Source organism: Tasmannia lanceolata, unplaced genomic scaffold (genome assembly GCF_043159265.1).
Source record: "Tasmannia lanceolata isolate RefF3 unplaced genomic scaffold, GAP_Taslan_0.1 ptg000026l, whole genome shotgun sequence".
Classification (NCBI taxonomy): Eukaryota; Viridiplantae; Streptophyta; class Magnoliopsida; order Canellales; family Winteraceae; genus Tasmannia; species Tasmannia lanceolata.
Genome location: NW_027518703.1, coordinates 7618573 through 7636309, shown reverse-complemented (window position 1 = coordinate 7636309; position 17737 = coordinate 7618573). Strand labels below are relative to the sequence as shown.

General features: G+C 40.0%; 1 protein-coding gene across 3 annotated transcripts; it reads left to right on the top strand.

Moving 5' to 3' along the window:
• The first annotated feature begins 1323 nt into the window (after nt 1–1323).
• Nucleotides 1324–16233, top strand: LOC143858516 (protein MLN51 homolog). Of its 3 annotated transcripts, XM_077369159.1 has the most exons (13): nt 1324–2099; nt 3639–3741; nt 3921–4126; nt 4237–5096; nt 5520–5634; nt 5983–6105; nt 12192–12247; nt 12350–12395; nt 12532–12603; nt 12689–12769; nt 12914–12995; nt 15860–15942; nt 16028–16233. In XM_077369159.1, the coding sequence occupies exons 1-9, from the start codon at nt 1603–1605 to the stop codon at nt 12557–12559; spliced, it is 2034 nt and encodes a 677-aa protein (XP_077225274.1). In that variant the 5' UTR covers nt 1324–1602; the 3' UTR covers nt 12560–12603; nt 12689–12769; nt 12914–12995; nt 15860–15942; nt 16028–16233. The 3 variants fall into 3 exon arrangements, with proteins under 3 accessions (XP_077225274.1, XP_077225275.1, XP_077225273.1); XM_077369160.1 differs by lacking the exon at nt 12914–12995 and having other exon boundaries at nt 12195–12247; XM_077369158.1 differs by lacking the exon at nt 12914–12995.
• The last annotated feature ends 1504 nt before the right edge of the window (nt 16234–17737 follow it).

Here is a 17737-nt window from a genome sequence, read left to right as displayed (position 1 = left end):
TCAGATTGGGATTGCTTCTTTCTTAAGAACAATCAAAATCTATCTAGCTTAAATATAACTGCATGTCTCTTGATTGACCAAAGTTGTGGCACAATTCTCAGAACCTTGGTATTAGACATTTATTTCAGCCCCATACATATAGAGGATTTAGCTATCTTTCAACACGTATCCAAGTCTTGAATTCCATCTACCTCAAAAGTCATATCAGAGTGAAGGCATGATACAGTAACAGTGCAGCTGATCCTTATTACTAGGCAAGGTTATAGTGAGCTTGTTTAAAGGCTGAAACAGTGCTCAACCATAGGGCCAAAATTAAGCTCAGGTCCCCAAGTGACTGAAGCTCTATAGCTTGAAAAAATTTCTACTCATTTGTACTAAAGGGTGCCTTTGGATTTGTCCCTGGAATCAGCAATCTATTCCGATTCCACCAGTTCTAGCGTTTGGTTTAAAAAATGTACAGAATCAGGGAGCAAAATTAACAATGGGGAAGAATCAAAGTTGGGAATTTGCCAGAATCTTTCTCCCACACCACCCCTCCCGAGGTGGTATTCTGATCCCGTCCAGTTTAGAAGGAAATTTTAATTGAATATTTCTTGAATAATTTTTTATTTTATTTTATTTCCATTTTAAAATTAGATCAGGAATCTGAATAGGATGCCGATTCGGATTCCTGATTCTGATGTTCTCTAATATCCATTGGACTTCTAATTGGACTCATGAAGACCCATTATTTATTGTGGGTCCCACCCACCTTATTTTAGTCCAATAAGAAGTAACAGAGGACCAATCAAGCATTTCTTGGGATGACCCACGTGGGGCCCCTCGTAATTTTTTGCGCCACAGTAGTTAGAAAACTTAGAATAGCACCAACCAAAAAGAAAACATAAAGATCTGGTAGGAAATTTCGCTGAAAGCAAATTCGCGGCAACTTCTGCACAGGAGAACAGCCACATCAGATAAATAAACGAATAAGACAAAATCTGCTAAAAAGTGAAGCGGTATGGGCCGTATGGCTGCTCCCTCATGCAAAAGTTATCCGCGAAATTCCTTTACCCGAAAGTTTCTAGCATTCCTCGAAAAAGGTAAATTATCTAGGGCAATGATGAACTCGCACCCCCTGTAGGATAATTCGCATCTCATTAAGGAGGATATGTAATATGCGGCAGACTTTAACGCTTTTTTAACGTCAAAGTGGTGCGAATTATCCTAGAGGGGTGCGAATTTATCATCGGCCTCAAATCTATCAAACTTTCACACGTAACTCGAATCTAAAAGCTTTTTGAGAAGAGAATCTTTTTACCATCGGCAACCACTCGTCCCCCGTTTCAGCAAAAGACGATTCAGTCGAGGAAAGAGAAAAAAAATCTCGCAATTTCCTTCTCGGATAGAAAGATCGGAAAACCCTAACCTTCCAAACCAAGGCGTGGGAATTCATTTCAAAGATTTTTTTTTTCTTTCCTTTTCCGTCAAAATTAACAAACCCAGGGCTTTTATTTCTCGTCCTCGGTTGGATTTCGATTCGTCTGATCGGTGTTAGGGTTAAGAAAAAAAAAAAAATCTTGTAGAAATTCGAAGACTTGAATTAGGGTTTTGGAAGAATTAATGGCGGTGGAGGGAGAAGAAGCGGAGTATGAGAGCGATCCAGAGGAGGCGGTTTTGCAGTTGGCAACGCGTAGGAGGGAGGCGAGTGATGATGAGGAAGGGGAGGGAGAGGAGAGGGAGAATCAAATGAGGATAGATCTTAGGGTTGGGATCGGATCTGATGGTGAATCGGACGGTCAGGGTGGGGCGCCAGGTTATGAATATCAAGAAGAATCAGAGATTGAAGAGGAAGAGGAAGAGGAAGAGGAGGAATTTAGGGATAGGGTTAGTGAAGGAGGAGGAGGAGATAATAAAGACGGAGGAGAGATTGATGTTCGGGCTTTGGTGCCGGAATCTGGTAGGGATGAGGGGAGATCTGGTGGAGAGATTGAGGGTTTTGGTGGGGAGAATGAGGGGGAAGAGGAGAAGAAGGAGAGTGAGCCTTTCGCAGTGCCCACAGCTGGTGCTTTCTATATGCATGATGATCGGTTTAGAGATAGTGGGGGAGGTCGGCATAGGTAATTTTCTATATGATTGTGATCTTTGATTTTTTTTTTTTTGGGGGCGGTTAACAGTCCTTTCATTTTTTATTTATTTTTTAGTTATTGGCTAGATTTGTTGAAAGTTCGATCTTTTTTGTGTTTCATTTTAGAATACTTTGCATGCATTATCGTCAGGTTTAATCAATGAAATGTGAAGATGGAAGGGGGTAAAGAAAAACTAGAGGAAGTTGAATATGTGCAGAATTGCTGATTGCACACACCATTAAGAAAACATCCGGAAGGGAAAGAGAATTCTACAACGGGGCTCCTTGACATTTGCTTTGTGTCATTTTTTTTAGATAGTTGTTCCCATAAATGATTCATGTAGACGAACCCAACTAGTGTCAGGAGTAGATGTAGTCAATTTTAGCCGCGTAAATCCTTTCACCTTCTTCATGAAAATTTTCTAAAGGATTCATTAGCCGACCCCAACTAGTTTGGGACAAAGGCTTAGTTGAGTTGAGTTGAGTTGCATTGTTCCCGTAAACATCACACCCCTTCCCCCTTTTTTTGGGCTTGTGGTATTAACTCCTAACTTGGAGTTCTATTTCATTTATCCTTTCTTTAAATGAAGCGTCTGGTACTTAAAATTTTGAGCTGTGACTTTTGGATACTATTGTTGCTTATGGACTCACATAAATCATGTTAACAACTGTACATGGAGTTAATGTTCAATTTGAGGTGCTCTACATGTTGTTTTCAACAACTCTACAATCATAAGTCCCAACTTTAATGTCAAGTAACGCATGGTCTTCTTCAATAGTAACTTCCACTTCTCATATTCTCACACCTCTAAATGCGGTAATGCCTAGTCCTGTTAGGTTATAACTGGATTTTTTGTTCTGGGAGATTGTTATTGTTTGGCTGTTAGCAAAATGGCCTGATATATCCACTATTTGTTACCTTAGACTTAGTATGAAGTACCCTCCTTCCCTTTATAAGGAGTTTTAAGTTCTTACCACCTCTATTTACAGCAATTAGCTGGCCAATTCTAGGTTAGTTATGACTGGTCATATCAAGTGGTTCTTATTTGCAAGTCAAGAATATGCTATCTTTTGGCAAGCATTAGATTTACATTCTCTTGATATACGAAAAGACTGTTCAGTGGCGATACCGCATTGGCATCTGCATTCTTGCTTGGAACTTGTACTTGACTTTGATAATGTCGTATGAAACCTAGGAATTTGTTGGATTCAAACACTTTACATTCAACTACTTCAGTATCAGATGAATGCATACTGAGTTGGGGAGTCCTGTGGCCTTATGTCAGAGCCGAGCCAAGTTGACTTCAGTTAGTGAAGCATAGTTGTGCGATTTTCTACATATTATTGTACATGTTGTATTCTTGTTAGATTCTCAGTGTGAGGGAGGGAATATACTGTTTTAATTGGCATTTTACATGGTTATCTTAGCCTTCCTTATTTCCTTATTTTCTCTATGCCATTATGTCTTGTTCATCGTACATGTACTATATCAGATTTCATATTCGATAATTGGTTTTTATCTCCCATTTAGGCGCACTCCTGGTGGGCGGAAGTTGTGGGAATCCAAAGATGACCGGGCATGGGTGCATGATAGGTTTGAAGAGATGAATTTGCAAGATGCTCACTATCACGAGGTGAACTGTTTCATAGCTTTTCTTGATTGCATGATAGCCCTGCTTTTTGTTCTTGGTTCTTTCTCTTATGTAGGCACCTGCAGGGAAAGAACTATGTATTATATAGAGTTGACAAGGGTTTCTATAACCTATATGTACTGTCATCTAAAAAATTCCTTCACAATTGTTCTTATTCCCAGGAAAGGAGAACTTCCAAAGGTCATTTTAGAGGTCGGGGCAAAAATCGAGGTTTGGATCGTGGGTATGTGAAAGGAAACAGGTCCAGAGGTTATGATGACACAAACAAACAGAAAAATGCGGCTAAGGGTGTAAGGGGAAGAGGTCCCAGAAGATATGAACCTCCTGTGAAGAACAACAGCGAGAACTATGAAACTCAAAACAGACAGTATGCAAGGATTTTCTTTTTTCCTTTATTATTATTATTATTATTATTATTTTGGTAATTTGGTTGTATCATTGTCGTTATTTTTTTTTTCCTACACATTGCTCATGCAGATATGGAAAATATGTGGACACAACGTCACATACTAGTTCAGGGAGATTATCTGCCCACACATCCAATGTACAGACTGAGCCGGTTCTCCCGCGCAAAAATGGTTTTGCCTCAAGCTTGAGCTCTGCTTCCCCTCCATTTTATCCCTCAGTTTCTTCCAGTAAAGATTTCCCTGTAACACAGAAAAAAGATGCGCAAACTGGAAGTATCATTAGGAACGTTTCTTCTTCTGTGCTGTTGGAGGAGAATATCTCCGCATCACGTTCTGGTGCCTTGCTGCGAGGGAAAAACATTGCTGATCCTGTTGTTAAGGATCGGTTTTATATGGATGATTCTATTCGTCCCATTTCTGGGAAATCATTGACCAATTTGCAATTGCAGCCTTCGGGATCTTCTTCACCTGTCAGCACAATGCAGTTGCCTCAATCCAGGGTTCGGGGAAAGGGTTTAAGTATCTCAAGTCAGATTAATTTTCAGCCAACCTCGTCCCTTAACCACGTCAATCGAGGTTCTTCACTGGCACAAGTAACTGTGGTCCCGCAAAGGTCAACTCAGAGTCCTGTTCAGCCTGCTTTACGAGCTTCTACTCGGCAGTTGGTTCAGCGTCTGGGCAGTGGAAATCTGGCTTCTTCTCCTCCTCCTCAACATCCATCAACCAATTCATCTGAAGTTGGGGATGTGGAATCCCCACCAGGATCAAGTAAGTCTAAGCTTGCTTTGGTTGGAAAGGGAAAACCCAGTATTCAAGGAAATGGAATGGGCTCTTTTCTGTACAACGGGGCCCAGGTTATCGGAGCCACAGGGGCTATGGGTGTTTCTCATGGTGATAAAAATTTTCCTGGCACTCCTGCACTATTGCCAGGTAAAGCTTCTGGGATTACATTCCTGTAATATTTTTTTGTTCCCGTCAACATCTTTCATACTCTACGTTTTTGGTCACATCATCATACTGATGTAGGAGCACATCAAAAACAATTTATATCTATTTTTAATCTCAAGTTCTACTTCTGGTTACCAAGTTGATCTGATCAATATGATCAAATGTTACATTTTGCCTGTTGCTTTCTTCCTGTGAACCTCTCTATCAGGTTTTTTCACCTGTTCCATTCTATCGCTGTAGTTGAAATTCATCTGATTTATTCTTTATATTCTTATAAGAGAACACTTCTCAGGTTCATAAGTTAAAATCATCATCTTAAATAAATAAATGTTTATAGAGTTTTACTTAATTATGAATTCAGTTATTCTAGTTGTGACTCTTATTTTTGCATGTGTGCATCCTCAGTTATGCAATTTGGAGGTCAGCATCATGGTGGCCTTGGGGTTCCTGCTGTTGGTATGGCACTTCCTGGATATGTTGCCCAACCACAACTTGGTTTTGGTAATTCTGAAATGACTTGGTAAGTTAGTTCGCTTATTAGTTTTTGGATTTTTGCTATTTTCATTTTCTGATCGTCTCCTCTTTTACTCGAGTTCCTTTAATGCTTGAGGAAGTAACTCCTTTTTCCATCCATTCTGTTTGGCAACTTATTTCTATATATGTCCTTTACTAGTGTGTACATCTTCTCATGAATTTTAGATTTTTGAGGAATGGTTGATTGGCTCATTGGAAGATACTATTTGTTTCTTACCTGTTTCACATGTCCCTTGGTGATTAATCTGCTTTGTGCTCAGGCTTGATTTTTTTTCTCTTCACATCATACTTCTGGCAAATCTTATAACAATAATGCCATATTTTCTATGTCCAGGGTGCCGGTCTTGGCTGGTGCTGCTGGAGCTTTAGGAGCGTCATATTGTTCACCCTATATATCTGTGGATGGTGGTTATTATGCTCTTCCATCAGGACAAACATCTTCCATGGGTGCCTCTAGGTAAGCAGTATTCCATCACTATCTTGACCAATATTTGGGGTCTTATGTTCTATAGTCTATCTCCTGCTGTTAAATTTTTTGTTTCATTGTAGCAAAGTGTTCGGTTATATGGCTCACACTTCTATTTTATGGTGTTTATGGTGCTGGATGGGATGTTGATTAAATGGTGTACGATTGTGCGCTCGTGTTTGTGTGCGCGTTCGCATGTGCGTTTCCGTGTGTATCTGGGCAGCTCTAACTCATATACACGTGTGTGCATGTCCATGTGTGTATTTGGGCAGTGCTTAAAAACACTAACTCGGTGAATGAGAGTCGAGTGAGGCAAGTTAGTGATTGAAGTGGTTAAATTTTCATTAACTTGGGTGGGTTGGACAACTTTTTGATTGACTCAATAGAGCCAAACTCGGGCTCATAAGAGAACTTGGCCAGGATAAAATAAAACAGATCGACTTGGGCAAGTCGATGATTGACTCCTGCAGTTTCTAAATAGTTTAAACGTACACACACATGCATGCAGGTGTCATATCTAAGAATTCTGATGATTTGTCCTATTTAATTCACCTAGTGAAAAGCATCTTTGAGGTTCACGATTTTCAGTTTTATCCTATGATGCTAGATGCCGATATGGACATGTATAGTGATGCCGAGAGTAAGGGTACAAGATACTTAAAAAAAAAGTTGGGCATGAATGTGGATACATGAATGCTATATCACAACATAAGTCATATATAAATAAAAAATTAGAAATTTACCTTGATTTAACTTCGGAAAAGGAATTAATAATTTACTGATTAAAGCATTTGCAAGATTTAATTAATAATTTACTAATTTAAGCATTTCCAAGGATTACATGCTCAATATTTAATGAGAGTTTGAAGCATGATAGTTAATTCAATAAGCCATGACAAATTTCGTAATAGCATTGCTATTTTATCATGTCAGAAAAGGAATTAATAATTTACTGATTAAAGCATTTGCAAGATTTAATTAATAATTTACTAATTAAAGCATTTCCAAGGATTACATGATCAATATTTAATGAGAGTTTGAAGCATGATAGTTAATTCAATAAGGCATGAAAATTTTTGTAATAGCATTGCTATTTTATCACGTCTGACACTGAACCTTGGACTCATACAGGTATTCAAGTATCATAAGTTTTCTTTGTATGATATAATTAAAAATAAATGGAAAATGATCCCTGGTTCATTTTTTTTTTTTTTTTGATACATGTCTCTTTTGTTTTACAACTTCATCTTGGCTTTGTGTAGTTGTTCTGACATGATGTACTATAACTAATTATGTTATATTATAAACGGTAGGCACAGTCAAATTGGCACTTGCTTTTTTTTGAATGGCAAATTTCATTCCAATAAGAGACCGAGGAGGTCTATACAAGGAATCAAGAAAAAAGAGAGAAAACAAGTAGAAACACAAAAGAAACAGAAAAGAAGAACTGTCAAGGAGGGAGGAAATCAAACAACTCCAATTCCGTCCTAGCGATACCCTCTCTAGTAAGTCTATCGGCAACTTCATTGGCCAACCGTCGAATATGAATGAAAGATACCGTAGCCACCCAGCCTATCAAGAATCTCGTCAAAGAAAGCGGCAAACCTCCAGGGAAACGAGTGGGAACCCCTAAGCCATCTGATTACATTAAGAGAGTCCTCTTCGATCACCACTTTGTTAAGGTCAAAATTGTCTAGAAGCTTGATAACTTGATGCACCACTCACACTTCAGCTTCATTTCCATGTACCCCCCCCCACAATACCAGAAAGACCCGGATTTCCTAAGCTAGAACCATCGAAGTTTAGCTTAAGAGACCCGCTCACTTGAACAGCCTTTGACGCCTGATTAACGTCATTGCAGATCTCTTTCCAACCATACCAAAGGTCGTGGGCTGACACAAATTGGAAGAGGGGTAAAGTCCTCACCCAAGAGATACTTAGGGCAATTACCATATTGAAGAGGATTAGCTCTCTCTTAGAATATCCTTTAAATACCCTCGCATTGCGTTCTTTACCTAAGACCCAAATAGTAGCTAGGAAGGATACTTTCCAAAGAATCTTCTCTTTTTTTCTCAATGGAGCCATGGACCAACTTTCCAACAAATCAATAAGCTTTGCAAGGAAGACCCATGAGATCCCAAATCTAGATAGGATACTACTCCAAACTCCATTAGCCACTTTGCAGTGCATAAGAAGGTGATCCACGGTCTCCCAACTTCAATACAAAAAGCGCAATGATCCACTGTCAACATCTCACGGTTTCTCAAGAAGTCAACTGTTTGGATTCTTTCCATAATAATCGCAGCCCAACTATAGGTACATACCATAGGTGGAGCTTGGATGCCTTAAACTTTGGCAACTTTGAAGGGAGCAGGGCAAGGTACAAGGTTGAGATTGAATGATTTGACAGAGAATTCGCTAGGTGAGTTTCAGATCCATATCCTTTTGTCTGACCCAGATGGCTTGATGTAACATCCTTCCAGCGTTTCCAAAAAGTGGGTCATCGTATTGAGTTCCCAATCAAAGAAGTTTCGTCTGAAGATAGGATTCTAGATCACCCGATAATCCCTGTGCTCAAAATAGTCCTTGACCAACGCCTCCTTAGAAATGGCCAAAGTAAAAAGCTTAGGAAATGAATCCTTCGGAGGGGAGGAAGGACACCACTTATCAAAGCAGATTTTGATCCTGTCTCCAGAGTAGGCTCTAAATCTAATCTCTTCTGAAAACTTATACTTAAATTTCATTATGTCTCACCCTAAAGTCACCCCTGTCTTTTTTAAAGAGTCCAATGATTCCCAGTGACCAGGAGCCGACCCATACTTGCTATCAATAACTCTAGCCCATAACTGGGACTTCTCCCCATATCTCCAAGGCCATTTTCCTAGTAGAGCTTGGTTAACCGCTTTTACCTTCCTTATACCAAGACCAGCTGCTTTAATGGGTTTGCAAACTTCCTTCCAATTGACATTTTTTTTTTTTGAAAATTTCCTTCCAATTGACACTCACTGTACATTCTTTTTCATGTATGCAGCCAATTCTACAAGGATACATTGTTGGTATGGCGTGTGTATTCTTTAATGCTAAACATCATAATATTTATAATTTATATCACCATTTGTAGTCTTTGGTAACTGATGTGAACCTAGCTCAACTCAACTCAACTCAACTAAGCCTTTGTCCCAAACTAGTTGGGGTCGGCTGATGTGAACCTAGCTCTAATACCAAATTGATGCGACCTAACTCTGATACCAAATTGAAGCGAATTCGGGGTTCGTAGATTACTTTTCTGGGAGGGCGTGCCGGGCTTTGTGCCTTGATAATCCGCTACATGCAATGTTTGAGAGGGAGAAGAGTGCTAGTTGGAGAGAGGGAAAGAAAGGTTGTTCACAACCAAGATAAAGAGAGAAAAGAATAGAAAATAACGATCAAGAAGGAAATCAAGATTAAGATAGAAATCAAGATAAAAAAGGAAGAAAGACAGGGGTAGAAGGGGGCAACTTATGAACCCAACCGTGGACAGTGAGAGAGGAGTAGAAGGGGCAGCTTATGAGCCCAACGAGGGAGTTGTGAGAGAGGGTAGAGAAGGAGGTGAAACGGATGAGAGAAGAGAGAACGGTAGGGAGAGAAGTGATGGAAGTTGAGAGGGAGAAGAGGGGAGGAAGGTGAAGGGAAGAGAGAGAGAGAGAGAGAGAGAGAGAGAGAGAGAGAGAGAGAGAGAGAGAAGTGGGGTTTGGGATAGTGGTGGTGGAGGTCAAGAGGGAGAAGAGGGGAGGAAGGTGAGAGAGAGAGAGAGAGAGAGAGAGAGAGAGTTGGAAAGAATATGAGAAGGGAGAATAATAGGGAGAAGTGTTGAAAGTCGAGAGGGAGAAGAGAGGGAGAAAAGAGAGAAGGAGAAATCGAATAGAGAGAAGGAGAAATCGAATAGAGAGAGTGTTTGTGTGAGATATCAAGTAGATAGAGAGGTAGAAAGAGAGAAGTCGAAGTGGGGTTTGGGATAGTGGTGGTGGAGGTCGAGAAGGGAGAAGAGGGGAGGAAGGTGAGAGAGAGAGAGAGAGAGAGAGAGAGAGAGAGAGAGGAGAATGAGAGTTGGAAAGAATGTGAGAAGGGAGAATAATAGGGAGAACTGTTGAAAGTCGAGAGGGAGAAGAAGGGAGAAAAGAGAGAAGGAGAAATCGAATAGAGAGAGTGTTTGTGTGAGATAGATAGAGGGAGAAAGAGAGAAGTTGAAGTGTTTTTGTGCTTGTCTCTCTCGAGGTGTGATGGGATGTAGCCTCCTCTCCAGGTGGGAGGGGTCTTTTGTTGATTTCCACATGCTTTTTGGGAGGGGAGGGTGTTAGTGTTTTATAAGGAGGGTTTTTTTTAGCTTAAGTGGTGGGCCCAAATGCTAGTCAATAAGGGTAAAAGGAAAGGGATTTAAGCGAGGGGGGGGGGGGGTGGGTGGGTGGGTTATGGAGGACCATGATATTAGCCAATAGGATATAAATTTTTTTTGATGGGTTAACTGATGTATATTGGCCAAAAGGATATAAGAGAATTTTAAGGGGTTAAGTGATGTGTATTGGGCCATGAATTGATGTGGACATCCTCACATCTACTTTAACTAAAATGTAATATAAATACTAAAATAGGAGAAATAAGACACGTCCATCAGATCGGTAAGATTTTTGAAAATGGCAGACAATATCATTAAAATAGAAGGATCGAGATGGTCAAATGCAACTGATAAGGAAAAGAAGAAAAATAAAAATAGTACAAGATAAAATCAGGGGGGGGGGGGGGGGTGGGAGGGAATCATATAAAGCCAAAGCCTCCAATGAGACACGCTCTCTAGCTAAGCCATCCGCTACCGAGTTTGCGGATCGCTGTACATGACGGAAGACCATAGAGGAAGACTTCACCCAATCTCCTATCTCATCGAACAATCTATCAAAACGACACGGGTGTTTCACCAAATTGTTAAGCCATCGAATTACTTCCAATGCGTCCGCTACACCAATGGGACCCGCATACGCCCAAAGGACCTCCCCTATATCACTTCTCAAAATGCCTCCAATCCCGGTCGGGCCGGGATGACCAAAACTGGATCCATCAAAGTTGAGTTTCAAGTAACCGCTTGGAGGGGGTGTCCAATCTTGCACTATCTTTTCTTTTCTTTCACTATTTGAGCATACCTCTCTCCAACGTTCCCCTCTCTCAAAACGCCTCCAATCATATCGGTAAGATAAAGTCTAATCATGAGTTCCTGAATCACTTCATTAACATTGTACCCTGAGCTCCTGATTCACATCTGTAACATTGCTTATTGGACACCCCACCTGGTTAGGAAACACATGAGCATCATAATTCATGTACATCTAATCTTTGATTCTAGGTGGGTGGGGATCTTTTATAGCTATTTATTAGATGGGTTTGCTTGTAGAGTGAGCGTCTTGATCAATGGTTGGTATTAATGCTTGGATTAGAGTGTTTTTCGAGTAGAGGTAGTTGTATGGCAGGCATTTTTGAGTTAATGAAGTGTTATGGATTTTCTCTCTCTTTGAATGTGTCCTCAAAAAGCTCCTGTCACTATTGCTCTGTGCTGAATATATTCTGCTGCTACATCTAATTGGTGGTATGATGTGACGATATCGATGTCTCTTTCTCCTGGCTCTAATTCTTTTAGAATAAGATTAGATTTGCAATTGGATTGAATAGGTTATTGCTCTAAATTCTTAAGATTGTTCTAATTTTGGCTGTGTTTCTTATTGTTGGAATTTTCACATTAATTTGGTATCAGACCAGATTAAAGCCTGTACTAGTTTTCCATGCATGAGCTCTAATTGTAAGGTTACTTGGACTCAAGCTTTTCTTTCATCACAATAGCTTTATCTTGCTTCTTTCATTTACAATTCACGCATGGTGTAATTATTTTCAAAAGTTGCTGAGCAGCAACGTCAGAAATAGACACATTCTTATAAAGTACATAATGTTTTGAGTTCATTATCTATCCAATTCCCATGTCTGATGAATTACTTGCTATCCTGTTATTGTTTCATTTTAATATTTCCGGAGAATCTAATCGCTAAATTCTTATGCAGCAGAGAAACAAGTTCAAATAAACCTAATAATGCGTGGAAATCCCCTCAAAGACCTGGTAAAACTTGAGTTTGTACATTTGCCTTAGTGGGTAGTGATTTTGTTCTTCTTGCATGCCATTGTAATTTTACTTGGATTTTTTTAATATTCTTCTCTACAGAGCTTGGTAACGATGAATTTGGGCAAAGGCAAAATAAGCCTCGCAGGCAAGTCAAAAACTCTTGACCGAGTTTAAAATTCAAGAAGGGCATTTGAACATCAGTGTTGGACTTCTTCTGTTGCTCCTTTCCACACATGCTCATTGCTTCTTTATTTGCTGAATGGAGTGAGCTGCTTTTGCAGATACTCGGAAATGAACTTTGGCCATTGAAGTACATACATAAAGATTGGGTGTATTTGAATAAGCAGCTAAAGGTTGGTTATCTCTATGCCTACCAAATTACTGTTTTTTAACTTGCTTTTGCTATTTTCTCAGTTATGTTAATGTTGAATATGGCAGGCCTACTTCCCCCGGCCCTTTGTGATCTCCAGCTTATTTTCTGGAGCACTTTGGGCAGCTTAATGTCTCAAGATATGCTTGGTAAGTGTTCTGTTTTCCAGCTTATATGAACCTGGGATTTTTTCATATGTTATCTTGGGGTCAGTTAAAAAAAACTGAATTCTAAATTTTTTTAAACTGGAAAAATTGTTTGAATTCTGGGTTCGCATTTTAAATTCTTCACAGGTAGAGAAGTGCATGGTGGAAATGGGATTTTCTCACATATCTGTGGTTGTGGCCATATCTGTTTCACCCTGTTAGGAATATGGTAGATCTCTTTCATCAGTTTTGGTTGGAAATTTTGGTGTAAATCTTGTAAAATCTTGGAAATGTATGAAGACATGCAAATGATAGACTTTTAAGATGAAACTTCATGAAATGTTAGAATAAGCACAAATACACATTTGAAAACTATCGTATATGCAAATGATAGACTTTTAAGATGACACTTCACGAAATGTTAGAATAAGCACAAATACACACTTGAAAACTATCATATATGCAAAACAGCCACTCATAATGGCTTAACAACACTAAACACCTATGTCTGATAATTAATAATTAAGTACACGCTTGGTGGAGGGTTATCAAAAGAAAATATGGGACGCGCCGGGGGGATGGGGGGATTGAGAGGTTGAGGCTCGGTATGGAAGTCCTATCCTGTAGCATCTTATGCAAGATATTAGATTTAGAATTGGGGATGGGAAAAGAGTGGGGTTCTGGAGTGATTCTTGGCTTGGTGAGGGTCCTTTGTCCCATACTTTTTTCGAGCCAATCAGATTGCTAGACATAAGAATGCTCATGTTTCCAGTTGCTACAATTGGGTGGGGGTACAGGAACATCAAAGAGTCAGAAATTCCTCGTTTTTGTCAACCTCATTTCTATCTTGGAAGATTGTTTTACTTTTATCTAGCAGTTGCAGTAGGACTATCATATGGAGTCCTAACTCTAGGAGAATATTCTCGGTTAAATCCTTTTATGGCTTCCCTGGCTCTCCATTGAAGGCTACCATTTCATGGCATTTAATTTGGAGATGGTCCATTCTGTCATGCATCCAAACTTTTTGCTTGACAAAGATGTCTAGGAAAGTCCGTACTCTTGACTGACTGTTGAACTGAAATTTTAGTTTGGCTAACAGATGTACCAGGTGCATGGAATGCGAGGAGTCAATTGACCACCTTTTCCTTCATTGGAGTCTGGAATCTCTCATTTGGAGTTAGGTCTATAAATGGTTCAATGTTTGGTGGTTGGCGGCAAACAGCTTATTGAGCTTCTTGCAAAGTTGGTGTTTCGGTGGTTTAGGTGCACCAGGTGTGATTCTTTGGAAAATGGCTATGTTTGTAGTTATTTGGGAGATTTGGAAGGGAAGGAGGTAAGGGTGTCAATTTTGGCTCGGGCTCGGAGGCTCGCTCAAGCTCGGCTCGAAAAAAGCTCGGCTCGAATCCTTAACGAGCCGAGCCGATCGCCAGGCTCGTTAAGCTTAACGAGCCGAGCCCAATTTAGGCCAGGCTCGGCTCGGCTCGTTAAGGCTCGTTAAGAATTTAATATATTTAAATATATATATTATATATTAATTTATACATTAAAAGGGTTGTCCAGGGAGTGAAAGGCGGGGGGGGGGGGGGGGGGGCAAAATATGTCATTTCATTTTTGGAACCCCATTTGTTACTAGGACCACCCCCCATAGTGTAAAAAAAGTAGTCAAATTACACTAGTAGGGCTGTCCAGGGAAGATGAGGGGTGTGAACATAATATAACCCGAGCTCGGTAAGGCTCGCGAGCTGCTCGCGAGCCTGACCGAGCCGAGCCGAGCCCGAGCCTGGTTCGAGCCCGAGCCGAGCTTTTGAGCTTAACGAGCCGAGCCGAGCCTGGCCAAGCTCGGCTCGGCTCGGCTCGTTTACACCCCTAGAAGGAGGTATCACAATTTCAAAGATATGCAGCTTTCTCTTGATCCGTTTTCTTGGAATATCCGCCTCAACTTTGCGAATTGGGATTTAACTACTTAGGTGTTTTGAGGCTATTCTGTTGATGATATTCTTAGAAATTGGAGTTCTATTATGATGGGTAGAATTCCGAGACTTAAAGCTTGTCCCCGTTGGAAATCCCCTCCTTAAGGCGCTCTTAAGCTTAATGTCAACGGTTGGCGGTTGCTCTCTTGACGACTTCGACGTAACTAGTATTAGAGCAGTTTTCAGGGATGGTAACCGCACCATTGTTCACTGGTTTTTCAAGCCTCATTGGTGTCACAGATTTGACGGAAATGGCAAAAATAACTTATTCCCATGTGAAGAGAGGAAATGCGGGTGGTTTCCATAACCACCAACCTAAATCAAGCCGTGATTCTGGAAACCACCAACCTAAATCAAGCCATGATTCTGGAAACCACCATCCTAAATCAAGCCATGATTCTTTCTACATGTTGAGGATACAATATAGACGGAGATGCCAGTGGCCAACCATCACCTCCATTTGGCTTGATGACACATATCCTAGCTTTGATCGAGATGGATCCGAACTTCAGAGCACATATTGTCCACAGTTTGAGATACGTTCTATTATTAGTTTTTGCTAGACTACTATTAGGTCACTGTGGGGTGCAACATTTTTTTGTGTCTTACGTGTTTATTTATGTTGTTTGTCACATTGTATTGAGACAATTATGATGTGCCATGTGTCAGTCTGTCTTTTAAAGTGAGAGCCCCCAAGTAGATTTTTTCCCACGTACGGTTTGTATCAAATCCACTTCTACCGCTACCTTGTTCCTTGTTCTCCAATCTTGTAGCTGCATAGGGTTTGGGCATTTCAGTTCCGCTAAGTTTGTGCATTTGTGCATTTGCCCCCACTAATCACGGATATGTTATGCTTGACTTGCTTCTTATGGATTCACTAGGCCCAGTTCATTTGTTTATTTTGAGAATTGATTTAAACTGAATTTTGGACTCGACATTGCATTTAATTACGAGTCCAATAATCAGTTTTGGACCCAAAATCAATTCTCAAAATCCAAAACGAGCAGGGGCTTAGCATTGTTCTTAGCTACACTTTTTTTTATATCTTTGGATGTTTGTAGGAATAAATTTAGTTATTTCGTTGCATGATTACTTACCTTTTCTATGGTTTTATCCATTACAGCTGTATAACGCCCTGCTCATGCTGCGATCGATTGGAGAAGAGCATTGCAGTTGGACGGGTGGCAATTCCACATTTGAATTGCGGTAAGATTCAAGGATCAGTCTTCTTCTAAGTGCTTATTATTGTGAACCTGGCCTTGAATCTTGTGGTTCTGTGCTGAATTTCCAGGTTTTCTTCCTTGGTGTTTTGTCTGAAGCTTGTGTGAAATGGAAATGGGCTTCTGTTTAGAAAGAGAAAGAACAAAAAATTGTGACTGTTTGCATTGTTTAGGTTCCTCGTCATCTCGTTTCCCTTTTTTTAGTCCATTTTTTCTACCCTATGATATACTTCTGGTTGGTTTGTTAATGCATAGCCATCTTTCTGTTTTTTGCTTAGGCTCCTTATCTTCTCTTTTCCTTTTTCAAGTCCATGTTTTCGTTGATATGGGCCCGCTTTACCCTGGATATATCCCGGTTTCTTTTATATTTTAGGAAAATGGCATGATAAAAGTTAGAGACTGGAAAGTGATAATAATATAATACCCCTATCGTTGGGTTTATTTTTTGAAAATATAACACCATATAACCAGCTCATGAGGTGGGACAAGACCAATGCTGACCAATCCATGGATTTAAGATTGATTTCTGACTGATTGGTGGACCCTTTCGCCCCTCCGGTGCTCTATTGACTCTTGTCTTTTGTCTGGCTACAGGTGATATCTTTTCTCCTCTCCAAATTTTAACTTCTGAAGTTGGGTTGTTTTTTGTTTCCTATGGGAGTTATATGGGTGCTGGTAGTGGTATCTGCCATCCCTAAATTTGGGCATTGTCAAATATGGGGTTCTTTCGATTGACTTTTACTTTTGGACATGTAGGCCTAACATGGCATTGGTGGCATCTCTAGTTTTACAGTGCCCCAACACCAGAACACTATAAATAGGTAGCCCATCTTGGAAGACATTCAGTTTCAGATGGGTTAAAAGATGAAGTAGCAGATGGTCACATGAGTTTTAGCCCAACCCGAGGGCCCAAAACCTCTACCCAACCTGAGCCTCAGATTAAGTGAGGTCAACCCTAACCCAACCTGCCTTTAATTCTTTCAATCCTTACCCTACTCGACATTTACCCAATATTTCATATAGTGCCGGGTCCGACTCAAAAACAGGAATAGAGCCAAAAAATAAAAATAAAATCGGGCTGATCCTACCAGGTTTGGGTTGAGCCTGACCCAAATTGGACGCCTAATTTTTATCCTCCACCATTTTATATCGCCATCGGTAACCATTCTGGAACTGCATCTATTCTGGAAACGGATGGGGGAATCAGGGATGGGAATGTTTCGCTTCTCATGAATTCCACCTAAAAGCACTTTTTCTTTTAAATTCCATCCAAACCCGTGCTAGATTGGGCCAAATGCAGTTCTCCAAAACGAAAGGGGCCTTATATTACGTGGTCTACACTCATCAAGGTACATAAATATCATCCTCATTTGCTAGTGGGGATGTTTTAAACTGAAAAACGTCCCCATTAGTTACAGCTCTTATCTTAACTTACTACCTACATATGTCCCTCTCACGCACTGTAAGCAATGGAAGACTACCTACCTAACATTGCATGCAATTTTTTCAAGTATGACTGTTTTTTCATCAAAATCTAGACAATTTTTAGTGCAATGGTTTACTTTAATAGATCTATTCTTGTAATATTAACTTCTTTACGAGCATAGTCTCTGACATGGGCTTGTTTTATAGTGAAATTGATCTATTTGATTTGTATTTCTTTATAGAAAAATATGACCTTATTAATCAAATAATGGATAAACTAATTCTTGGATACGACAATGTTGGATAAACTAATCAAGAAAGAATGGCTCCAGTGGCTACATTTATGTAAAGTCTGC